The sequence below is a fragment of the Zalophus californianus genome, chromosome 1 (assembly GCF_009762305.2).
Source record: "Zalophus californianus isolate mZalCal1 chromosome 1, mZalCal1.pri.v2, whole genome shotgun sequence".
In the NCBI taxonomy this organism is placed as follows: domain Eukaryota; kingdom Metazoa; phylum Chordata; class Mammalia; order Carnivora; family Otariidae; genus Zalophus; species Zalophus californianus.
In genome coordinates, this window is record NC_045595.1 from 106,891,848 (window position 1) to 106,919,006 (window position 27,159).

A 27,159-nucleotide genomic window follows, 5' to 3' on the forward strand; every position below is an offset into this window, starting at 1 on the left:
TTTCATATTTTTGTTTATTTTTTAAAATTTTTTAAGATTTTATTTATTTCTTTGTCAGAGAGAGAGCACAAGCAGGGGGAGTGGCAGGCAGAGGGAGACGGAGAAGCAGGCTCGCCGCCACCGAGCAGGGAGCCCGATGCAGGACTTGATCCCAGGACGTTGGGATCATGACCTGAGTCAAAAGCAGCCGCTTAATGACTGAGCCACCCAGGCACCCTTTGTTTCTTTAGGGTGTATTTCCTGGGCTGAAATTGCTGTGTCATAGAAAATTTTCTTTTTCAGCCTTTCCAGATAATACCAAGTTACTTCCCAAAATGACTGCCTTAATTCACACTCCTGAGTTCTTACATCTTTATATAGCATTATGTCACATAAATTTTTGCTCGCTTATTTTGTAATAACTTTGTTAGCAAATAGAGGAAGATTGCTTCTCAGTGTCCCATATAAGAAAGGAAAAATTCAAATTGTATGTCATTCATCTTTTTTTTTTTAAGATTTTATTTATTTGTCAGAGAGAGAGAGAGCACAAGCGCACAAGCAGGGGAAGCAGCAGACAGAGGGAGAAGAAGCAGGCTTCCCGCTGCACTGGGAGCCCCATGCGGGACTTGATCCCAGGACATTGGGATCATGACCTGAGCTGAAGGCAGACACTTAACTGACTGAGCCACCAGGTGTCCCTATATTTATTTTTGTAACTGCTTTATTTATTAAAAGACCATTATTGTACATTTGCTTTTCCTTATTGACAGTTCTTATTTAAAAACATGTGTATATCCCAGGTAGAATGTTAATATATTACATATTAGACACATTAATTCAGGATCTGGGATATAGGATGTGAAACACTACACTGTGGGTCAGGAGCCTTGGCCCCTTATTAGCTGGGAGGTTTTGGTCAAGGGTCAATTGTCCAGTCCCCATAACCTCATGTGATAAATGAAGGTTCAAATGAATGACATGAGAGATGTCATTTGTTTTATAAAGTTATACTATGAGATTAAGTGGGAAAGAAAACAGAACACAAAATTGCATATATAATACAATGTCAGCTATGTAAAAAATGTGTTGAGAAAAACCTGGAAGAATATAAACTGTAGTATGGCCAGTGACTATCTCTGGGAATTGGAATCACTGCTGATTTATATAAAAATATTCTATTTTCAGTAATTTTGAATTTTCTATACTGTGTTGACTTCAAGAAAGAAAGAAAGTGTGTGCAAGGGTGTGTACATGCACACACACACACACACACACACACACACACAAACATCTCACTTTCCTCAAGGCATGGAGATGGTCACCTTATAGATTCTCTTCAGTTCTCAGATGTAAGATTCTAATGTTCACTGTATCTCACTGCTAAGGGTTTTCCTCTGGCCTCCAGCCATTTGCTGCCCCTTGCCCTCCTGGCAGAGCCCACTCTTTTTGGTGCAACTCCTGCATTCTGTTCTGGGACTAGACCATTAGCCTCCACACTAACAAGTCAAGAGAGTACTCTAGTTATATTTGTGAAAACCAAATGTGGATCGCGTGCCATCCCCCACCTCTAATACAACCAAACACTTGGCTAGTTCCCACTGACCCCAGGTCTAATGACTGCAGTTGTACATTTTGAGTGTGATTAATTTGATTAGGATTCATTGTTTTTCTCACTTGACTGTAGGCTCCTTGAAGTTAGCTGTCCTGTTTGTTTTTATTCACCACTGGACTTCTAGCTTTAGTGTCAAATCGGGACTCAGGGCTCAAGACCTCTAGTTCCCACTCCTTTGAACGGTCTTTCCGCCAGTGTTCTGCCTCTCTTGAGGACTCTGCTGATCTCGGACTACCTCAGTCCTTGACCATGCCCTTGAACACACACCCTCCCTCCCTAGTCCCGCTAACCTGCTTTCTCTTATTTCACAGTGCTTACTGCCATCTGAAATTGCTTCCCATGTTTACCTGTTTCTTTATATTTATGCTTTCCTTGTGTAGTGCCTGGCTCCCCCTAGCAGCCTGTAAATTCCTTGAGGGAAGTGTTTGGGCTGTGCTCCTATCTCAAACTGTACTCCCAGAACAGGACTTAAAACAGTGGATGCTCAATAAACATTTGTGAAATATGGAACAGAGTGATTATGTGAAAAGTATTTTCTGATAGAAAGAAGGAAGGAAGAATGGGGAAAGTGGGAAGAAGAAGAAAAAAGGAAAGAAAAAATAGAGGAATAAAGAACTATACTGAAAGTCTTGGGTGGCCCTTCTTCACATTAAACTTGGGGAACCTTTATGTCTATATTAGAGTTTCTTGTTGCCATCAGTGTTTTTAAGAAAAACAATGACAACAAATGGTCCGGGAGAGGCAGAAGACATTGATGCCAGTTCTGTTCTGTCACGGTGCCAATTTACTTATGTTTTCTGGTCTAACAAAGGAATAGGGCCAGATCATCTCTAACGCTCCATTCCCAACTAAAATTCTGTGGTTCTAAACTTTTAATTCTGAAATGTATGTTTTATATTGCCCTATTGCTTGATGCCAAAATAATTATATTGATTTAGATTCAAGTTTCAGGTAAAATAGCTTAATTGAGATATGTCCAAATATTTGTAACTCAGTTTTAATCTTTATAAACATTTTAAGACAAATATGTTGATTTTACATAATATTTTCACACTTAAGCGATTTACACATTAAGTGGCACAAAAATTATACATACAATGTGTTGTATTACATAGCATATTATATATGCCTAATACATAATAGAATATAAGTTATTTATATTTAAATACTGGGTATGATTTTAAAAACTTGGTGTGTGAAATATATAAGGTCTTTGAAGGTAAACTAAAATCATCTGACTCTATCGGTATATTTATTCAGATACCTAAACAAGTTTGAATCCAGGCTATAGAAGAGTGCCTCCCTCCTCCACTGTGAAAGTTAATAGAGACACATTTAATTTATTTGCTTAAAATGGATTCTCCATACAAAAACGTTTCCTACTCTTCCCTGCCTTCCAGAAACTTCTTCTCTCCACCATATGTATTTAAACATGGACTAGAAAGCAAAAGATCTACATCTGGGTCTGTTTTGGCACTTTCTTGCAATGGATTATTTTTATCCTGGTATAATAAAAACAACATTCCTAGATCAGTGATTCAAGACCTTTTCATATTTTGACTTTTAAAAAGCATACCTTCTTGGGATATTTTCATTGAGTTTTTTGTTTGTTTGTTTGTTTGTTTGTTTTGCCAGGAAAGCCAAATTACATTTGGGAGGCAGTGAGAACTTATTGAGCTCTAAATGTGGTTTGTAGGACAAGGAAGATACAATTCATACACACACTCACACACTTACACAGGTGCCTTAAAGACTCCCAGTTGAGCGAAAAAGATAAATGCTACCATTTCCTTTATCTGTATTATTGGTAAACCAGCTAGTTGATATTATCTCTAAAAACCATACTCCTTAACTGCATTTCTATTGGGATTCGTTGGTACAATTAAAACTTGAATGGTCTGAAATATTTCAGGAAAACTGCAGTGAACATTCTTTCCTTTATCTGAAAATGTAGTTTTATTTCATCTGAAATTGTTTTCTCTAATTTCCCTCTCCACCCACAAATGACCTTCTTTTTGTACTTATGGATCTACTCACTCATGAGCCCGTGAACTGTAAGTACACTTCAGAGAAGCAAAAGAAACCATACTACTCATGGTTTCCTGGCACTGAGGGAGTATCAGTGGTATTCTAAATGGGAAACTATTTACTTTTTATTACTAATGATTTTTTAATAATTTCCATAATTTAAAATGCAGTCAGAATGCTACTGGTAGCTGAAAGCTGGCAACATGATTTAATATTTTTAACATATGATCTGGTGTTTGTTACAGTGCTTCAAAATTTTCAATGTCATTACTCATGTTATAGTATTATCATTAATAATAAATTAAGCTAAATTCGTGGCAAACTAGTTTTATATCACAATTTATTTTGATTCATTTTTGAATCCTAGATTGACCATTATTTTATAGGAGTTTTTCTTAACCATCCCTTTTTCTTTTATCTAATGTAAAATAACATTTTTTTTTCTCTTCTTTGTCATTTACGAGGATGTTTATTTTACTGTTTCCAACATTCAAGGGTCTTTCTTGTATTTCTTTGTCATCTGTTCGGTGGAGCAGAAAATCTGTCTCAGTTTCAATTTCTCTTTTGTTCCCAGAACTTCCCCCCTCCTCCAGTGCTGAAGTGGAAAAATAATTTCCCCTCTTGCACCATACCCAGGTTCAAAGTCCTGCTTTCCGCCACGTTGCACCAAACAGCAAACTTTCTAACCCACAAGAAAAAAGAACACCAAAGTTCTAACTTGGAAGTCTACAAGGGTCTGAGAACAATTGAAAATAAATTCCTACAACGGGGATTAGGCCTTAGCGGTTCATTGGACATTCTGAGAGGTGCGTGGAAGCCGGCTAGGGCGCCAACCTGCTAGCAGACGCAGAGGTGGCCCAGCTCAGAAGTCAGGGTCCGTTGTCATGGAGAATGAAAGGCAAATTGAAGACATTAAAAGGCAAGTAGCAAACAATCCAGTAGGCTAAGCCAGGGATTTGGGAGCTTCCCAAGGTTCCTCCCTTCCTCATTCCCTGCATGAGTCATTTTTCCAGTCTGTCCACACCCATTCACCCTTCTTCTATGGGCCACCAGCCCACACTCCCATTCACCCTCAAGCTGCTGCCACAGGATCTTTCTGAAATACAAGTCCAAACTCTACCTATCCCCTTGCTGTGTAAACTCTTCCAGTTCATCATGGTTTTCAGACTAAAGCTGAGGCTCCTTGGATTAAAACAGACCTACTTTTAGCTCATCTCCTGCCACTCCCCTATACTTATCCTTCCCTCACTTCTAACAGGAAAGTTGGCGGGTCTGTTGTATTTGCCATGCTCTTTTCTCCCACTTGACCAGACTCAACTCCCTTTCCATCTTGTTAATTGCTATACACTTTTCAAGGCACCTGTTGAAAATAACTCCTCCAGGAAGCTTTCCCTAACTCTCCTCAGGCCCCCTTTGGCTTGCCAGCACCATTTTAGCATTTATCCCTGAGGCAGAGTTAATTGGTTTATTTGTCTTTTCCCTCGCAGGAGTATTATCCTCTAGGGTAGGGGCTGTGTTACCCATTCTTGTATCCCTGGCAGAGCAGGCATTCGATGTAGTTGTTGAAATGAATGCTGAATTAAGAAAAAGGAATTCCTCATAGCTACTAATTGGCAGATAGAGAACGCCCATTCCTGTTCTCTGAGAAAGTGTCAGTGTCCTTTTTAGTTTGCTTCCACTGTGTGTGCACTTGGGTACTTTTCAATGATTAACACTGAGAAGTAGGGCCATTAATTAATTTATTTGTTATGGAAGGGAGCAGTGCACAATATTAACTGTTTTGTGGATCTAGCCAAGGGTCAGAACTCAAGTCTGTTATTAATGACTCTTACTCCTGAACTTTAGCACCTTTCACGATGTTTTCCCTTTTCCTCCTTAAGCCAGCCCCACCCTCTTTAACACAACAAAGTTGTAAGAGGAACATGGCACCATATCCACCATTTCATTACAAATTGTGTCCAAAACATAGAACCAATGTTTTAAATTAGAATCATTATTGAACAAGTTATCAAAATTCCTTAAATTCAAAGGAAATTCTGCCCCCAAATCTCCAAAACATTATCACATCACGTTAGTCTAGAATTCTTTCCATTCAAAGTGAAGCCAAGTTGCATCTTATAACACCCAATGAATTATGATTTGGGGCTGTGGTGTGTTTTGCTCCAACAATAATATGACCTAGTTGCCTTGGAATATTCCAGTATTTCAGAAAATGGTATTTTATTTTCAGAGAAGGGTCTCTGCTTCTTATAAATCGTGTAATGCAGAGTTGGGAAGAAAGGGGATTTTACATTCCAAGTATTATTTACAAGCTAGACTGGAAGCTGCAGTGGGAGTGTTTGTGCTTGTGTGACAATCAGTTTTACTAAGGAACTGCAAAACTGTGGGCACCCTGTTACTTGAGGAAGAGACACACTGGCAGTCTTGCAGATGTTTTTCCCGCCTGTGAGCCATCCAGGTTCAAAAACGGTGTGGTGCATTTTAAGGCGGCAGCCCCATCAGATCCTTACCGTTTTCTGCCGATCTGATTCTCACCTTCAACCTAACCTTGCCGGCTTCCTTACAAAAAGCCCCATCCGCCGGCCTCTTTAAAAAAAAAAAGGACCTATGTGTCCGCCCGGCTGGTCCGAAGGAGCGGAAAGTAGTAGGGGTGCGTCCCATTCGCACTATAGCTCGGCTGTTATAATGTTGAACGTGTAAGATGGAAGATACCACCGGTTGGCTGCGGGGATACACCTCGCCAGCGCCGGCTCCGGCTTCCTTGTGCTCCCGGGGCCGACCCGCGAGCGGCAACGACCACCCCTTGCGGACTTTGTTCGGTTGAGAGGCGCCAGTGCCGCCCGGGCGAGGGCGGGAGGGCGGCCGAAAGTTGGAGAGCGTTTTTTCGCCGCCGCGTGCGTCCGGGAGCTCGACGAGTCCGCCCCGGGCTTCCTGGTGGGGCTGGGCTGGCGGGGGAGGGGCCGCGCAGCAGCAGCGGAAACCAGACCTCGGCGATAAGAGGCTGCACAGCGACATGCAACAGTCTTTTCACTGCAGCTGAATGAGTTGTGGCGCTCACAATGCTCCCGTGACCGGGAACTGACAAGTTCAATTTTAAATCGCGGGCCTCTTGGAATCATGACTCCCACAATGCCTTGGGCCCTCGGTCGGCAGTCGGGCTGCCTCTGAAAAAAAAATGTGAGAGGTAAGTTTCCATTTTCACAGTTTCCTTGCGCTGCTCTGCTGCTCTGCATTGTTTGTACTCTTTCGGGGCTGTACATGGCTGAAGGAGGAAGTGAGAGGAGGCTTTGGCCGGCTGCGTCTCGTAGCGGCAGGGGCTGGCTCGCCACGGTGGATGGTTTCCTATCGCACACCATCTCGAGCTAGGGGGAGAGCGGGAGGTTGCAGCTGCAGCCCAGCTCCGAGCAGCCCTTCCCCGGGCGCTGCGGACACTGTCAGAGCGCAGCCGGCTTCGAGTTTGGCAGCCTAGACAGAAAGAGAGAGAGAGAGAGAAGGGGGGGGGGGGGGATGAAAGAAACAGGTGCGTGGAAGTGTACTTACAACTTAATGACCTTCGTCAGGAGGAGATGCGAGTCCATCAGACGCGAGCCACGGTTTCTCCCAAGAGATCCCGCATCCCTGGCCCCGGGGCTGCCATCCAGCCCGGTTTTCATCTGGGCCAAATATGTGCACGCAAAGGTTAATTCTCTGCCTGCTACCCATAAATTACGCATGACATGTTTAGCTGGGCTTCCTTATATGGAGAGTGCTGTATTTCAGTCCAGTTTGCCTTTTGCCAAGTTTACAGGGCGGAAGACGCCCTGCATGAGAGGGCTCCTCTCTCTCTCTCTTTTTCTTCTTCGTTTTGTAGTGCGTCACTCAAAAACTGTAAGAAAAGTAAGTATAGACGCTCTTTGGGTGGAGCCGCAGTTGTTTGATTGAATTGCTTTCATGAAAGGTTGAAAAGAATGAAAAGTAGTTAGTACTTGGGTTCTGGTTTTTAGACAAAAGCAGGACAAATATGTGCCCCCCCACCCCCCGCACTTTTTTTTTTTTTTAAACGGAGCCGGAATCTGTTATTGGTAGTAATGTGTCATGTGAGAATACTTTGATTCCAGAGCCTGTAACACGAGCAGGTATATGGTGGAGCTTATGCTTGCCCCTCTCACAGCACTTTACAACTACAGGGGTGTTGCTAGAAGAGTAATTGTGTTCTTAAGTCTCTCCCCGGCCGGGAGAATATACGGCTGCTGGGATTTGGTGGTGTATTTCCGTGGAGTGTGCTTCCCTAGGACTAAGACGGAGTAAGAAGCTGCCAGACAGGTTATTGCCACTGTCTTTACTTTGTGTGCCCACTAGCACAGGCGATAGCAAATGGATGGTAAACTCTGCCGTACGCTGAGGAATTTCTTAAACAAATTAATACACCGAGAGAGAAGTCATAATTAATGCCTCTGGATTTGCAGGCCCTCTGCAAGGCGCTTTGAAATACTACACCAGTGGACACGGTGTTCCTCCCTCCTGGGTTTGAACACGGTGTCTGTTTATCCACAGAGGTATTTAGGACCTAACTCTTCTATACCAGCATAAGTGATCCACTCCATGTTATCTGTGTGCGTTCCTGAGAGCGTTGGTGTTTCTCCTTGTCTTGCTGTTGAGATAAACTATTATCACTAAGGCAAGTTAAAATGAAAGTTCAACGACTGTAAAATTCATCTTAAGAATATTTAGTTTCAATACTTAGAACGTCTTAGATGTAGACTTATAGCCAGAGACACCGAATAAAGTTATTTTGTAGCCTGAGAAAGCACATTGTTGTCACTTGTATCTTTGCTTTCTTAAAGTTGGTGACAACTACAGCTCAAAACTGTTTTTTAGGAAACCTACAGTGTTCTGATTTTCATCCATTTACATGGGGGTGAATTTTTTTTTTGGTAGGCCTTCTTTCAAAATGTAGACATTAGTTTTTAGTTTTATTTGTTTAATGGGGGGTTTCTTCAGTGAGGACTACAAAAGTTGCCTTTTGTGTTTTAGGGAACAGGTTGGGTCAGCACCAGAAAACCTGTTCATCCATCCGTCTATAATTACAGTGTCACTTAAGACATAATAATCAGGTTTTATTATTACTAAGAGACTCAGAAAAGCTCACATGGGCCTAGTTTAATTTTTTTTTTCTCATGTAACTAAGAACAGATTTGTGTGCAGACACACATCAAGTGTGATACTCTACGCAGCCATGCCAATGGAGAATCCAAAGTGTTCTGTGGTTTAAAATATTATTGCTTGTGTTTACGTTTCCACATTTGAGGCAAACTTAGACTCCAAGTTGAATTCATTAAATTTTGTTTCCAGCATTCTGTTCTTCCTCTGGGCACAGAATTCCTATGAAATGAAGCACTGGGTTCTGTTCTAGATCAAGAAAAGAATATCCCAAGGTTTCTCCTGGGGTCAGTGGGGGTGGGGAGTAAAATCATTTTCTCATTGAGTAAGGGTGTGTTACTTTATCATATAAAATTTCCTATTTTCATTGTAAGCAAAAAAATCGCCCTTGCATTTAATTTATCACTGTCGTGGTTCATTAGGCCTGTATTTGATATATCTATTTATGGAAACTGAGAGAGAATAGCCTTGCTGCACCTTCTGCTTGGTGAGGAGGATGCACAGGTTAGAGAACATCCTGGATCTCAGAAGAAGCTGAAGAGAATAGGCCATTGGGGTTTCCTATACCCTTAAGAAAAAGTCATCAGCGTAAGCAGTAGATACGAGGGTCAAAGGAGTAGAGGAAGAAAGTAAAATGTATTCACTTAAATGTTTGTCTTAATATAAAATCCCAGCAGCGATACTGATTATAGAGGATGTTACATAGGAAGATTTTGAAGTGGTGGCCTTTTAGGCCAAAAAGCTTCATATTTTTGGAAATCTAGAATGTGCCGTCCAGTGCAATAGCCACTAGCCGCATGTGGCTGTTGAGCATTTGAAATGTGGCTAGTTAAGTATAAAATACATTATAGATTTGGAAAACTGTGTGTGAAGGGAAGAATGTAAAACATCTGATTAATATTTTTATATGGATTATATGTTGCGATGATAATATTTTGGATATATTGGTTTCAATAGAATATACTGTTAGATTAATTTCACCTGCTTCTTTTCCCTTTTTAAAAATATGACTACTAGAACACCTAAAATAACAAATGTGGCTTGTATTGTATTTCCATTGGCTAGTGCTGTTCTAGAATAAAGCAGGGAAGCAGCATTCTGAGGGAAAGCTGAAAGAGTTTGCTGGTTAAAATATAATAAAATTGACTTTTATTTTTACAAGCTAAACAAGTTTATTATACATGGAAGTATCTTGTCTTTCTTATCCATTGTAACTGAAATTTGAGAAAATACACTACCTAACATCTATTTTTATTTCCTCAAAACTACTATTTAGTTTAGAGATTTAATGGTGAGGTAGTAATAACAGAGAAAAGACTTATAATTAGGGGATGAGTTTTAACACCTCTCAAAGGCCAGAATAGAGTATGATTGCTACTTAGGAACATTTTAGAGACACTATAGTTATCATTGTCCTGAAGTTACCAAACATAAACGAGTCACTAAAATTTATTTTAAAATAGTTTTTGGTAAATAGCAATTATCCTCAAATGCTTCATATGTATTTTCCTTTCCTATGACTTTCCTTCCTTAGAAAATAAAAACATCAAGTAAATCCAAACAAACTCCTGACCACATGTTAATCAAAGATTAATAAATTCACAAGAATGAGATTTTCACTTGTAGACTATAAGGCCTTGTTTTGAATGTTAAGAAAGGTAAAAATAGGTTTCTGTGGTAGTATGATCTTTGAAAGATTTCTACACACGGAGATAATTGTCTTTATAATTTGAACACATTCTTGAGAAAGCATCTGACTAGCAAACAAAGCACAATGGCATAGGCCCTGGAAACATTCCCCTCAGATATTCTCATAACCAAAGTACATTTTGCCATGCACAGTGAAGTGTTACGCTGAAAAAGTGCAGTTCTTTTCTACCCATATAAAGCATGCTTACTTTTACTTCCTTGAAGGCTGCTAAAGATATAGGACAGGGTGGATATAGTGGGTTCTTTTTTGGGGGGAGGGCAGATTTTATAGAGAAGCTTGGAAGAGTAAGCTCCTGGCTAGGTGCCATCTTGAATCTGTCTCCCGCTGTATGAGGTGTAACTGCCATTAGTGTCCATGCATGTATGGAGTGTGAGGGGGAACACTGATCCCCATTAACTTTGTATATAATTTCTGATGAGTCATGGAGCATATTCTCTAATGGTTGGAGAACTATTGATTGCAAAGCAGAGAATGCAAGAAGAGCTATTGACATATGGCATTAAGTGTCTCTAGACATATTTTATATTTTTAGATGAGATAGGGAAATTGATTTTTATGTAGTGTTTTTCATATTATAAAGATATATATTTAAACATTTCAGCTATATCCTTGAAAAAACACTTAGCAAATGCATGGTTACAGTGTTTTACATATTATTATTAGGTTTTAATGACTCTAGTACATCTCTTACAGATGATTATTCACATTTTCCAAGATGCATCTTAACACATGTGTCTGTGACATCCGTAAAAAGGAAGAATCTTTAAAGCATTTATGTTACAGTATTAGACATTACGTATTTGGCACTTTTCCCACTGTTTTTGAGATCTTACTCAGGTTTCTGTGATTATCCTTTGTTAAAACAGTTCAAGATATATTAATCTCATGATGATATACAGCCATATTGGATAGAGTGAAGAATTCCTTTTCCAATGAGATCAACTTTTTTTAAAAAGGTGAAGATGTTTCTGAAATAACTGTTAAGCTTCCAGTAGTGTATATGCTCCCAAGGAAAAACTGTCATCTCTTTGGACATTGTTTTAAGAAATTGAGAGTCATATCTTTTATATACCCAAAGAGGTGAATAAGAGCTGATAAGGTAATACTCCCATGAAATGTGAGTGTTTGTGTGAAGGCTGATTGTTCCCAAGACAATGCTAATTTATTCAAATAATCTGGATGTTAAATAATGCTGTATTATTAAAAAGAATTGTGCTAAATATCATAATTTAAAGGCTGATGTCTATGCAGATATCAAGTCCATTCCAGGCCTTCCCTAGCTAATATTTCTTCCTCCAAAGGATTTTTAAGAGAAGCTTATGTTTTTGTTTTTTTTTTTAAGATTTTATTTATTTATTTGATAGAGAGAGAGAGAGACAGTGAGAGAGGGAACACAAGCAGGGGGAATAGGAGACGGGGAAGCAGACTTCCTGCTGATCAGGGAGCCCCATGCAGGGCTCGATCCCAGGACCCTGGGATCATGACCCGAGCCGAAGGCAGACGCTTAACAACTGAGCCACCCAGGTGCCTCGAAACTTATGTTTAAAACTGGGTTTTCTTTATATTTTCAATTTTAAAACAGTTTGGGAGGTATTAACTAAGAAGGAACTTGTTTTAAAGAGCTAACAAGACCCAAGGATCATGGGAACAAGTTTAATCGTATGAAATAAACATTACATTGCTGATTTGAGATATTTTATTTTGTCATGTTATTTTTAAGTGAATACATATTGGAGCAAAAATAGCAAGCTAGGCTCAGTGAAATCTACCAAACTTAATCAAACTATACCTGGTCTTCAAAGAAATGGCAGTCTGGTAGCAGAAGTAAGAGTTTTGAAAATAACTGTAAAGTAGAAAGTGGTATTTCATAAACAGTGGCTTGGTAACATGGTTTGGAAGTACAGATAAAGAAAGATAAGTCTCTGACCAATACATGTAATAAAGGGAACAGTCTTAATGCATAAATAATGGAAAACAAAAGCTATTCTTTATTTTTCAACCATGCAAAAATAATAGTCTGTTAAGCCAGCATTAATTATATCTATTCAGTGATATTTCCGTATTTTTCATACATTTATATTTAACATCCAGAGACAGGATTTTTGTATGTGTTCAATTTCATTTCTTTAGTTCATTTCTCTAGTAGAAAGATACAGATTTCCACATGTCCTGTATAGAATATTGATATCTTTTGCCCTCAGTTTTACTGTTGAATACCATAATGTATCACCTTTTGAAGTCACCAAATAGTTACAGATGTGTCAGAAGACCCAAGTGGGTAAGGAAGTTGAACAGTGAGTGTAGTGAATATGCCAAAAACCAGATTGAAAGTAAACTGACAATTACAATGAGGTTGTTTGCTAAAAATCTATATATTAAAGTTAAGTAGTGGAAGTAATACTAAAATATATTTAAAAAGCAGTGATTTCATTTTGGGAAAAGAAACATAATACATAAGGAACAGCAATGAGAGAAGTATATATTAGCAGGAGATTTTAATCAGAAACAGCCAGAGTATCAAATTTAACATGACACTGAGTAAAAGAAAAGTGGAGAAATAAGAACAGAAGGTATAGACACAGGTAGAAGTGTCCCAATTGTGAATACAATTTTGTGAGTTTTCAAAAATAATAAGTATTTTAAGTACACATAGTTGGTGGAAGACTTAGTAATATTGTGTATACTTTATTTATGTTCCTACCCTACTAACATCTGTCTACAGTGATTGTGACTGAATAGACTCTTCCAGAAGATGCCAGAAAGTATGGTAATAATAATATATGCAGTGGGAGTGTGAGGAAATATAAACAGTGAGACTTTACAGCTTAATAGTCAAAACACATCATAAGCATGTTAAGTAGCAGGGATGCCAAAATAAGGCAGTATGCAGTTCATATTTAGAACATCATTAAAGACATATTCTGAACTTGATTTAGTATTAGAACTTACAGACCATTCAGAGCTTATTGCATCCAAAATTTGTACTCATATATCTAGCAATCTGTTTCCAGCATTGTTGATGACAGTAGTAATGACACATTCACATTTTACTTGTTTCTTTCTTCTCTGATCACAAGAAAAGAATTACCTTTACAATGACCTTTTAGCACTCCATGTGGATGGATAGCTCGTATCCTACCCAAAATGATAGTCTGGGCCCGGGTGGTGATAGTCAAGTTAGGTGACCGAAAGAAAGGAAGGCATAGGGTTTGCCGGGGCGGAAAAGTTGGTGGGAAAAGCTCTGAGTCATTGGCTGGACTTGCAACTCAGTATTCCCAAGCCAAAATCTCCCTCATTGATATTTCTATTTACTAAGTTTTAGTTTCAAAGAAGCTGTATTATGAAAAGACATATCATTTCCTTTAAACAGTTTCTAAATTTGTTTTGAAAGTCCAATGTTTGTTGCAGTGTAAGTAGAACAACAAAAAACAGACCTCAGTGAGGGGTAATTTTTGAAAAGTGGAATACTCGGCAAATGTAAGAGGTGATATCAGTTTTATTATTATCAGTTTAAAGTTATTGTATCTGTATATATTTATTGTATTTTTGTCTGTATCTTGAAAGGAAAGACTTTGCTGGGGGTTGGCACAGACAAGCTTCACAATGTGTAGACTTTATCAGACCAGATCTGGCTAGGTATGTGGCCTGGGGAAAACTATTTACTCTTTCAAATCCCTAAGTTCTGTATCTGTGAAATGATAAACATAAATAGTTATTAATAATAGAAATTCTAGGGGCACCTGGGTGGCACAGTCGGTTAAGCATCTAACTCTTAGTTTTTGGCTTAGGTCATGATCTCAGGGTTCTGGGATTGAGCCCTGGAGTTGGGCTCCACGCTCAGTGCGGAGTCTGCTTGATATTCTCTCTCCCTCTCCCTCTCCCCCTCCTGCTCATATTCTCTCTCTTTCTCCCTTAACTAAATACATCTTAAAAAAATAACAGAAGTTCTACTTGCTGTATATTTCTTTATAAAAATATCTCATTTAATCTTTTTTTTAACAGCTGTGAAATGGGCCTTATGTCCTTTATCTTCAAGATTAAGTAGCATGACTAGAAATCTCTCTTTGTCATTTGTAGAATTATGAGGCTTGTTTTTTGCCTTTATTCAAATGTCCATGTTTTTAGCCATTTTTTTGTCTTGCCTCCAATGATACATAAAGAATAGTAATGAGGATAAGAACTATAATGATGATTACTCACATTTTGGACTGTGTTTATGGGTAGGGTTTATGCATTAATTCATGGATTCCCCAGAACAACCCTGTGAGATGAGTACTATTAGTAGATCAGATTCACAGATGGGAAAATTGAGGCACCGATAAAGTAATTGTCCAAAATTACTTAACTAAGAAGTAGCACAAGATGGCGTTGAACCAGGGTAGTCCGGTTCTAGAACCCACGTTTGCACATAAAAGAATAAAAACAGATTTAAAAAATGCTCGTGTTAGGTGCATAGAGGAGATCGAGACCATAAACATTTGTAATACTCTTAGCAGAGTCACACTTCTACAGCATTTAGAAAGTCAGAGGATGGAGAGAAAAGCCATGGGGGGAGGGGGCCAGCATATAGGAAATGCTCGTGTTAGGTGCATAGAGGAGATCGAGACCATAGACATTTGTAATACTCTTAGCAGAGTCACACTTCTACAGCATTTAGAAAGTCAGAGGATGGAGAGAAAAGCCATGGGGGGAGGGGGCCAGCATATAGGGTAGGGAGAAGGGAGGAATCAGGTGGGAGAGGAGATTGCTACTGCACTTTGGGGAGCATTGAGGGGCAGTTTGATACACAGTGGAGAACATGAGACATTTGGTTAGGCACCTAACCTTACAGGCATGTATTTTAGTGACAATTTATAGAGGAAGGATAGGACACATACAGGATAAGGTAGAGATTGTAGGAAAGAGATGAGGGAAATGCCAGGGAATGAAAAGGAAGACATACATGCTAGGGAGAAAAGTGACAGGTGTAGGGTCCACAGGATGTAGCAATTGATTAGATGTGGACATGAAAGGCAATGGGAAGTATTAAAAATGACTTTTAAAATATAGTAATTTTTTAAATTTCTCATCAAAAACTTCTTATGTAAAAAAATTAATCTTTAATGTTAATTCTGTTCATTACATTGCTACTTGTGTGATCTTTTAGGATAAAGAACTATGGAGTGCCTTGGTGGCCCAGTTGGTTAAGCGTCTGCCTTTGGCTTAGGTCACGATCCCAAGGTTCTGGGATCCAGTCCCACATCGGGCTCCTGGCTCAGCAGGGAGTCTGCCTCTCCCTCTGCCTCTCCCCCGCTCATTCTCTCTCTTTCTCTAGCTCTCACTCTCTTTCTCTCAAATAAATAAATAAAATCTTTAAAAAAGGGTAAAGAAGTCTATTTTAAAATATCAGTAAGATGGGCGCCTGGGTGACTCAGTCACTTAAGCGTCTGACTTCGGCTCAGGTGGTGATCCCGGGGTCCTGGGATCAGGCCCCACGTGGGGCTCCGTGCTCCGCAGGAAGCCTGCTTCTCCCTCTCCCACTCCCCCTGCTTTTGTTCCCTCTCTCGCTGTGTCTCTCTCTGTCAAGTAAATAAATAAAATCTTTAAAATAAAATAGAATATCAGTAAAACACTTAAAATTGTGTTTTGTCAGGAGCTATAACTCGATTAAGTAGAAGATGCATGTTAAATTCTTAAAACATTTCATTTCTGTGTCCAGCCCTTTTAAAGCGCAGGATCTGATGAACTGTAGAAGGTCGCCAAATTCTTCATCACAAATTGGTAATTCTGAAATAAGCATAGTTTCTTCTTTAGGGGTATATTGTTATTTGCTAGGAAATGTTTCTGTATTGACCAGGCAGTTCTGGTCCCTTTGTAAGGGAACAGCGGTGTCCCCTATCCTCTGTGATAAACCAGGGGGCGCATAGATACATGATAAAGCGACTTTGCAATGTGCTCAATGTGACTGACATTTATGCTTCTGAGACCTTGCTATTTTAGGGAAGGTGTCAGGATAACTGTGAGAGTCTTCTCCCTGGAAATAAAACTCCTTAACAATCGGATACTCTTATAAACAGAATGATGTACATATGGGAATAAATAAGCAATTACCTTGAGTTAACAGTTTCCTGGTGTTGTGAGGATAGTTCTAGTTCAAACGGAATAGAAAGCTTGGTAACAATACTCACGGGCCTTTTTGCTTAAGGTCCTTACATGCTTTTTACAAGTAAATGGCTTAACAGAGTTTAAGCAGAAAATGTCAGAGCAGTGATAGATTATGTTGTATTTAACATGCATAGAAAAATTCCCATGAAATCAAGACAGTTTTCAAGAAAATGATTCTATTTATAAATATTTACCACTTATTATTTATTTAGATGGTCTATATCCATGGAAAATAATAAATATTGCTCTGTTTATGTCTTTATAGCATGTTTATATAGAGCTAGAGAAAATAATATTAACAGTGCTTTCTTTCACCTTTTGTTTATATGCCTTTTAGTATTATGTCAGAGCCACACTTAGGACATGTCTTTTTCTATTATTAGATTTTTTTTTCCTTATCAGATTTTTGCCTGTGCTGTAAAGATATGGTAAGATCTGTTTTGTTGTATTGTTAAGGTAATGTTCAGAAAGTGTTCATTTTTTAAGTAATTAGATTAAATAGTGTTAAAATTAGAAATCTTCTTTGCTTTCTCTATTCATTGGGCTAATATTAACTAGACAAATTTACTCCAAATTATTTTTGAGCCCTTATTTGAATTTCATTGCTCAGACATTTCAGGGAAGGCTGCATTGTCAACTTAGTGGCATTCAGAGAAGGTATTTGGTTTTAAATACCCATCCAGAAGACTTGAAGAGATTTGATGAGCATAGCAAAAGTGAACAACAGGGAATATAAGCAAATCTGTGACCCAGGTGTAGAGTCTCTCTGAGGTATTGCATGACCTTTCCAAAAAGTAATTTGAAATGTCCAGAACAATTGAGATTATTGAAAAAATACATCCTTCAAGCATAATTCTGCATAATGCTTTCTGGGGGACCACATTGACTGAAAATTGCATGTAGGAAATAACTCAGAAATATATTTTTGAGGACTGAATTTTAAAAAGTAAATATTGCTTTGGGAGCAGTTAATATAGGAAGAAATTATTGTGTCTGTTTCTCAGTAATGGATTAAAGTTTGCAAAGTGCTGAGGTGTTTTCACGTAAAAAGTTATTTTACCGTGTTAACATAAGGCAATACAGGGGAATCAATTCATCTTTTGTGTTCTGCTAAATAACCAATTAACAAACATATTTTGAGCACCTATTAGAGTTAAGGGATCATAGTAGGTAGGAGAGGGAATCCAAAGGAGAATTATGTAGTTTCTCTTCATTGGCCTGTAATTGAGCTGGAGGGAAAGACGTGAAAGGTGGACCGTACAACTGAGTATTTTTATTTTATTTTTTTAGAGAGAGAGCGAGAGAGTGCATGCGCAGGCATGTGTGAGAGGTGAGGGGGAGGGGCAGAGCAAGAGAGAGAGAGAGAGAGAATCTTAAGCAGCCTCTGGGCTCGGTCTCATGACCCTGAGATCCTGACCTGAGCTGAAATCAAGAGTCGGAGGCTTAACCGACCGAACCACCCAGGCGCCCCTACAATTGAGTATTGGCGCTCTACAATTGAGTACCAAAGGAGGAAATTCAAAGAAAGAAGAAAATCCAAAGAAGGAAGTCTGTGGAACCGAATAGTCAAGACAAGCTGTATGGAGGAGAAATTTGCCACTCTGTTCAGAATGTGGAGGGAAACGGTATGAACAGGAGAGGAATTAATGAGGCTAGCTGCCATATTTGAGTGTCTTCTCTGTGAGACATGGCCAGCTTACATTCTTTTATGAAAGAAGCGCCTCGTAATGGTGTTAGTTAGGGAACATGCCTTTGTGGCAGGAGCCCACTCTCTTGATAGAGGTGAGGAAACAGAGACTCAGAGAAGTTAACCTACTTGCCCCAAGTCGCACAGCTGGTGAGCAGCCAAACTGAACTGAAGCCCAGTCTTTTCTTACTTCACAACAGCGTTCTTTGTTACCCCTTAATGATTCTGCTGGGAATGGGCGGGTATAGTTATGATACAGTGACTTTAAAACTTCACACATAGCACAACTGACACAGGTCGAGAAGGTATAAATTTAACTTAAAAGGCTGACAAATAAAATTTCATCTTTTTGCTTCGACGCTGGCATAGAGTTTGACAGATGCTTATAATCTAAGATTTATAAGCCAAACCAAACCAAACCCACTAGGCCTCCTGTCTTCAGCAGATAGGGGAAGGGCTTGCATTCCTGTGACCTCTTACAGCATTGCATTTGGGAGGCTCTCAGAGGAAGCTTTGTGAAGTTCCAGAAGGTAATGTACTTTCACACCAATAATGTGATGCTATAAAATTTTCACCAAGAAGTGATGAGGGTAACTCCAGAATGCGTGCTAAATTCATTTATCTTCCTCATGTGGTTATTTTATGCTTTCATGTTCTGTCATATTCACACACCAGTCTGTGTTCTCAGCTACTGTGTGGCATAGCTTACAATTTGAAGAGATAAACTGTTAATTGACGACTTGCTCTGTTGGAAACATGTCACTTTGCTAACAAATTCCTCTCTTCATAGAGCTATTTAGAACACATACCAAATAAAATTATATAATGTCTAGAGAAGGAAAAATGGAAGACTCATGCCATTGCTTTTGGCCTCAAAGGAAAGCCCTCTTATTTAGCAAATGTCGATTGAGTGTGGTGTCCATGTGCCACCTGTCATGCTCTGTCCTTCAGAGTAAAGAGGTAAGATATGCCCTGTTCTCACAGTAGTCTCCAGTGTAGTGATAGAAACATTCACAAGTTATGTACGGGCAAAACAAAGTGGGCACAGGAGCCAGGAATAGGCTGCTTGTGGGCAGAGTGTGGAATTTGCCTAAAACCATCCAGTAGACACATTAACTCTTTACACGCTCTGTATACTGGAAAAAAGACAAAGCCAACCCACGCTTTATTTTAATGATCTGATTTCATATTTAAACCGCTTATTTTTCTGTTTAAGTGTTCGATAAATAAGCATGACCCAAATGTAGTGTCATCCTAGATTAGACGGAAAAGATCCTTTATTTCTGATGTTGGCACTGTGGGAGAAAGGTGGGGACGCATAATTCATCCGAAGCTTTTTTGTGCGAACTCCTTAATGAGGAGATTAAATCACTCCGAATTGACAGTCTGAATGTTAACAGAAGAGAAGAATCTGTAAGAGAGAGGTGTGTTGTATTTAACTTTAATGACAAAGGGTTTTAGATATGCACACTATGCTTTTTCCTCCAGCTTTTTCTTTGTGAGCAGGAAATAAAGCTGTATTTTGTAGGCTAGCTTCCAAACTTTGAGATGGTAAAAGTGCAACTGTGCGTATTCTGTAAGACCCCATTCAGCTGGGAAGTGTTCGTCCCTCATTTCCAGGATTTAAGCTGCAGTCTCAGTTAGAAGACTCAGAATTTTTATTTTATTGCTTACCATTATTCATTTTTAATCCTAAACACTTCTTTAAAGCCCACTGCATAAAAAGCTTCACAATAAGATTTTGACTGAAACTTTCAAGAGAACTTAAGGATATACCTTCTGCTTTTCTGAAGTTTATAGCCTAAAGAAAAAGGTCCATTTTTAGTGAAATAATGAAAACAACCCAAACCACAAAAGGACCAGCCCGTTAGCAATCGTAATAATTGTAAAAATAGCAACTTACTTGGTAGGCACTTATTCTTTTCCATATGTGACCATATATGGTTCTTATACAGTGCTTTGAGATTTCTGTGGTGCCAGCCCTCTCTCTAGTTCACAGGTGAGAAAATGGAGGCTTGGCAAGGTTAAGGTCAGGTAATTTGCCCAGGGGTCACGTAGCACAGTACTGGGAGTGCCGAGATCCTAACCCAGTGGTTTTGCTGTTTGTTTGTTTCCATCAGTCTGGTGTGAATTAAGTACACAAATACTGACAGTAGTGTTGATTTGAGACCGAATACAAGTTAGCTCTGAAAAGACTAAATGAAGAAGGGAAGATGTGAGAGATGGGTTTTGAAGCATTGTGGTCATAAAACAGCAGAGATGATGAAGTAGACTCTGCATTTTCGTGGCTTGGAAAGAAGAGCTTGATCAAATGGTCTACAGTGCCTGTGTGGTTTGCATAGTATTAGTTCTACTCACACCTAATACCCTCTGCCCTGGCACTCACTAAGATCAGCAAAATCTACTTTTAGACTCAAAATCTTTGCCACCTGTGAAGTTTCTGATGTCACTTCTGAATGACATAGCACTCTGCCAATTGCTCAGTTGGATGGCTTTAAGTGGCACAGTTTAAGAAGTGTCTTGAGCCCAAAAAGAGTATTGCAAATGCGCTTCTAATTTATTCAGCTGTATTAATGAAGGCATTAGAGAATTCAGTTCATTTCTCTCATCAATAAAATATAGAAATCTTTTGCCAACATTAAAATAATAAAACAATGTTATTGAGAACTGACGTTGACTTGAAGATTTCTGATTAAACTTTCTCACTTTCCCCTCACATCCCTAGCAGGGTAATTAGAGCATGTGCAGGTGTGTGTCTTGTGTGCATATATGTCTCTTGATCCACCCATCCATCCAGGTATATTCCGTAAAGGATTATGAAGTAGTCCATGAGTTACACTTAAAAATAGCTAAAGAATACGTTCACCAACTAATGTTAAGGAATTTGCTCTGAAATACTTATTTAACACCATTTTGTGGTTCTCTGCACTGGCAGAATAGGACTTGTGAAAATATAAACCCTGTGTGGAAATAAAATGAAAATACTCTGATAGACAAGCATCAGTTTGAATACACCATCACTCCCCAATAGTTTTTAAGGCTTGAGATCAAACAATTGATAGAGACTATTAAGAATCTGATCTCCATTGCTCTTTTCTTCCATTGGTGTTCAACTCTAACCAATTCATACAGCAACAGTTTTTTGTTTACAAATGACCTGACACTCAGGGATTTGAAAAATATTTTCCCTTTATGACCAAGAATTCTCAGGCATATTTTTTAAGAGGAATATTCCATGCTAATATACTAATTTTTTGGCAAGAAAACGAAGCACTATATTTCAGTCCAATAGTTCTGTGATAAATGAAGTATAATCAAATGTGCAGATTCTGCAACGTTCACTTAAATATTAATTTGGGTTCTTTTATATTCTAGGCACTGTGCTAGGCATTGAATACATAATGGTTAGCATAAGCAGATGTAATTACAAAAGTGTAATTATAAAATTTAGACATCTCTCAAATTTCATATTGACCATTGCAGAAATAGTGACATATTACTGCCTCAAAATTTAAATAATCTTGACAAGTGATTAAAATATTATTTATAGATGTCAATAAATATTTATTTGAAATAAAATAAATGAAACCTCTATCCATGTTAGGTTTCCTATGTATAAGGGAAGTATTTTATTTTCACATAAAGAGAAGTACCACTGTATGCTTAGAATACTCTTTTACAATTATGCAAGAGAAATGGCATCACAAAATAATGCAGAAAGAGAAAACTCAATTTTGAGTGGCAGCGCAATATTGTGAGTTTAAAAGGTCAGGCTGGTACAGGAGGCTCCAGTTTGCCACTCAGTCTCATGCAGAATGCTGTGACAGCCAGGGCTGATACAGCTGAAAATCTCTGTAGCCTTGGAAGCCTTGTAAGTTTCGGAAGGTCGTTTTGGCATCTAGTAGGAACACTGATTCACACGGAAGGTCAAACTGGACAGCCAGGCCAAAAAAAAAAAAAAAAATAGGTTGCCGAACCCAGCAGTTGTAGATTTTAGAGCAGCTGTCCACTGCAGTAACCGGAGGTCCCCTAATCCAGTGTGACCACCTTTCACTGAAATATTTTTAGAGGAGTGTGCTTTATTTGATGGTGAATTCTAACTTCTCTTTTTTCTTCTGAAACTTTTAAATATTGCACCTACAGCTTTACCTTGTACCAGGACAAACGTTACTTTCATTTTATTTATGTATGATGTATGCTTCATCAAAAAAGATGTGAGTCGGCTTACAACAGTAAAGTGCACATAAAATAGGACTGTAAAAAAGAGACATAACAAATCAATTAGAGGGAAAAGAGATGAAACAAGTACTCGAGATGAAATCGAGCACTAAATTTATCTCTCAGCTTTCTGGCAACCAAAGCAAAAGCTTTAGGAAGTAGAAAAATCCCGAGTTTACTAAATAGAATCTCTTCATATCCCATGTACAGTCTTCTTCTTAGCCTGTCGGGTGTTTAGTTAAATATTCTGACTCTGTCCTTGGGTGAAATCTTCGAATGGATGAATTCCAATTAAGAAGTGAAGGCCAGATTCTTCAGCCTGGCCTTCAAGGCCCTTATTGATTTGGTTCCAGTCCCCAAACGCAGCTTTATTTCCCGCCAGCCCCGTTGCATGTGGGTGTTCCGTATGGACCAGTTCCCCCAGGGCTCTTGTTATGTGCTCTCCCATACCCCTGTCTTTGCTCACTGTATTCCTTCCGTCTGGGTTGCCATTCCTTTTTGTCTCTAACCAAATGAGACTCGTCCTCCTTTCTTTCCATCCTAGATGTCTTATCCATCATGAAACCACCCCGACTTCTCTCTCCTTTAACTCACCAGGCTTTATTATCTCCGTTGTGTACATCTCACTTTCTTTTTCTATGTACAGTTATTTGTGTGTTTGTTTTATGTTCCCCATTAAGCAGTTAACTCTTCACAGCTGGATCCATGTACTCCCCCTGTGTCTAGGTTACATATAAAGGGCCATCAATAAACTGTTTATATAATCAAGACATAAATATAATTTTATCTGTGTATTGTTTATTTTTGATGAACATATTTATTCATTTAACAAGGTTATTGTATGTGTTGGATATATTTAGATTTATTTTAGGAAAATATTTTTTCAGGAGAGTAGAGAAGGAAAAAAGAGAACTAAAAATAAATAAATGAATAAAAAAATAAATGAGCGATTTTTTGATTTTGACTGTGTGCCTTCATATCAGAAAGCAACTTAATATTTACCATTTCTCTGTGCCATAAGGTAAATAATATAATACAGAACAGGTTTGTTACATGTAAAAGAAAAATATCATTTATGCCATTTCAGACCCTCAGTGCTCGCTCTCTGGTATCCTTTTCTATGGTTTTAACAGCTGTCAAAAGATCTATCTGACTCTACATGGCTTTAGAAGTGTTTTAGACAGTTATTCTATCCCCTTCACTGCTTTTCAAACACTGTTTTAGTAGTTGATATAGATCAGCCTTATTATGTGCAGACTGGCTTAGCACATATTCAGTTTTATACTTTCAGAGCAGTACTTCATTTTACGTATAGGGAAGGTTTCTGCTGATACATTTTAAGCTCCTGTAATGAAAGCTCTGAAGAAAATGTAGGCTCTTCTTGCTCAGAGGGCAGACAAATGAAAGTAAAATCATGCCCAAAGACCTCTTCCTCAACAATTAATCTTTAAATCAGTTACTGAATATTTACAATCCTGTAATGTATTAATTAATGAATGGGTGTGTATACCTACACACCCATTCATTAATTATTAATTAATTACTAGATTAAAATTGATTAACAGTCTTAAGAAGCTGATAGATGTGGTGTGTAATTTTCACATCCCTAAGTGTACATTATTAGTGTCTAGTGCATACCCCATGGACATACAAGGACAATAGCATCCATCTCTCAACTCTGTAAGGGATCGTCTGACCTCCTTCAGAATCTATATGCTGCGAGCCTTTCTCTTCCACTTAAATCTCAGCACAAACCCCAGGTGATACAATTGTGGCCGCTGTACCATATCCCACTCCAGCCCCAATCTCTCTGTTCCTATTGTATTTACAGTCGTTGTCATTTCCGTAAAGCTTGGTGTTAAATTGCCAGCAGGTGTTGTGAATGAAATGTTAAACCTGGAAACAGAAGACCTGATTTGGGATCCTGATTCTTCCATTTAGTTAGCTTAGGGGACTTTGGTGAGTCAGTCAAATCGTACAAGCCCCCATTTATTTGTTCACAAATGGGCAAGATAATATAACCATCTCTTAGAATTGTGAGGATCAAATGGCAAAAATCAGATAAAAATAAATTTATATGCCAATATATAAAATACTATTTGCTGTTTTGTACAATCATAGAATGTATGAGTTCTGGGGGGGAAAGTAAATTTTTCTACTTAGCTCCTCCAGTAGAAACTTGCTATTAAAGAATCAGATGAACAACTTGCAGATTTTATATATAAACGCAAAAAAGAAATGTAGCATAAGCCAACTTCTCAAAAGTTCATCTCTTCAAGGGTATGTTACTTAATAAAGTAGTGAACATAGCTTGTAGTTTTATCCATAATAAAGTGGTTCACCATTGCAAGAAGATTAAGTAATTTCTTTTCCCCCCTCTTAACTTTAACACAGTTTTTACTTCAATTTAAATGAAGAGCTAGGAAATAAGTCTATCAGAGAAAGACAATTAGCATACGATTTCACTCATATGTGGAATTTAAGAAACAAAACAGAGGCTCATAGGGGAAGGGAGGGAAAAATAAAACAAGATGAAATCAGAGAGGGAGACAAACCAGAAGAGACTCTTCATTATTGGAAACAAACTGAGGGTTGCTGGAGGGGAGAGGGGTGGAGGGGTGGGGTGATGGACATTAAGGAGGGCATGTGAAATAATGAGCACTGGGTGTTATATAAGATTGATGACTCACTGAACTCTACCTCTGAAACTAATAATACACTATACGTTAATTGATTTTAAATAAATATAAAAAATAAAGAGCTAGTTTTTTGTTGTATACAAAGAACATGATTTGAATAATTCCCTTATAAAAGTTTTTGTTTATTCTTTGGACACACACACACACACACACACACAGACACACACACAAACACATAGATACCTACACACCCATTCATAAATTAATTCTTACTTAACCTTTATCTATACTATTAGCAGTTGATCTTATATTGTGGTGATTGAATAGGTGCTTAATTGTTTTTTCATCTTTTTACAAAATAACTTTACTATTATAAATTATTCTCATTATTAGGAAGAAGTAAAGAATCTAAATATCACTGTCTTTAAAGAATTTAGTGTGTGTGTGTGTGTGTTTATATCTACTGGTTTATTTGACATTTAAATGATAGAATGATATGAAGTTTAAGAGTGCTATATGATTGCTCTTTAAATTTATCCAGTGTATTCATTCAGATATACTGGGGAGATTTTTTTTTTATACATTAAGTAGCTTTTGCATGCTAACTTGGAGTGACTATTGAACAGGATTAGAATATAAGTGGTTTGAGACATGATGAGTAGTATGCTATGGTGAGTAGTATCTTAGGAATGATGGGGAGGAACATGTATGGTGCCTGATTAAAAATAATACTTTAAAAAGCGAATATAACAGAATTTTGCATAACATTTTGCAGGTGGGTCAAGTTTCTAGAGTAGTTCATAGAATATAATAAAAAAGCTTGTTACCAAATCTCAAACAATCCAACTTTTCAGGACAGATATTTTGAGTTTTTAGGAAATTATTGGTAGATACATAATAAACAATCTTTGGTGGAAGTAATATTCATAATGAGATTAAGAATAACCTGGAGGAGTTCAGTTAAAATGTAGATTCCTGGTCTTTATCCTCAGCTGGACTAAGGTGTAGGTCTCAGGAAAATATATATTTTAGCAGTCATCCCCAGGTGACTAATTCAGATAGTCCAAGACTCTTTCTAGAGCATCAGTATCCCAGAACAAAAAGTGTTGCTGTTAATAAACTGTTGGCAGTTGTTTGATTTTATTAGCAACTATCAGTGCATTGTGATTTGCCGTGGAAAGCTGGTCATTGCTTTTTAAGTGCACATGATGCCAACAGAAACACACAGAACCTTAATCACTGTCTCATTAGAAGGGTGTAGTCAGCTCTTTGGATTTCCACATGTGTGACAGCTTTTTTGGAATGCACTGAACCTTATGGGTAATTAAAACAACTAAGAAAGGAGTGTTCTTTTTCTGTTTAGCAAAGGAACCAAACCTCAGCTGCCATATTAGTTTGTTCATAGCGTGTTCAGTACGTATAGTCTTATGGAAAGTACAGAATCCTAAGAATAAAATCTTTGATCTCCCGTGAGAAGCAAGGCGTTATTTACACTTGACAACATGGTAAAATCACATTGTGAAAAAAAATGAAGGCATTGAACGTGCCCACGTTTTGCCAACGAGCCATCTTATATGGGTACCTCTTTATTCTGTGAGCTGTTACTCAGTAACTGGGGAAGAGTTTGAGGAAGGCAGAGTGAGGGAAGAATGTTTTATTTTCTAACAGGACATATGTCTATTGGCAAAATCCTACAAGAATACCTTGGTTGTTTTAATTGGATAGGGAAGGCGCTTCAGGGAAGTACTCTACTCCAGGGTCAGAAGTGACTACATGAGGACTCCCAGCCTCAGGGGAAATTACCACATGAGAAAATGTGTGTAGACCTGCATGAGTTCACCACAGTTCTGTTGTGCCGTAGCTAGTTTGATAATGCCTTGCATTATTTATAGCAGTTGTCAAAAACCATTTCCTTTAGTCAATTCATGTCTAAACACGGAGAGGGGGGAGCAGGATATTTTCTGACATTTGTAGAAATAATGTGTAAAAAAAGCATTCCCTT

The 27,159-nt window shown here is 38.3% G+C and overlaps 2 protein-coding genes across 16 annotated transcripts in view; one reads left to right on the forward strand and one right to left on the reverse strand.

Moving 5' to 3' along the window:
- MBNL1 (muscleblind like splicing regulator 1) overlaps positions 1-27,159 on the forward strand; it is a 201,540-nt gene that overhangs the window by 15,177 nt on the left and 159,204 nt on the right. For 12 of the 15 annotated variants that reach the window (XM_027584004.2, XM_027584009.2, XM_027584014.2 and 9 more), the window contains exon 1: positions 6,572-6,803. The exons of 2 other annotated variants lie outside the window; for them this stretch is intronic. The gene's annotated coding sequence lies outside the window, so the exon portion shown is untranslated. Of the gene's footprint in view, positions 1-6,571; positions 6,804-7,147; positions 7,496-27,159 lie in introns of those variants that run through there. One more of the 15 variants, XM_027584008.2, reaches the window with a different exon arrangement.
- Positions 4,070-6,779, reverse strand: LOC113916879. Its single transcript, XM_027584023.1, has one exon. The coding sequence runs from the start codon at positions 6,736-6,738 to the stop codon at positions 6,286-6,288; it is 453 nt and encodes a 150-aa protein (XP_027439824.1). The 5' UTR covers positions 6,739-6,779; the 3' UTR covers positions 4,070-6,285.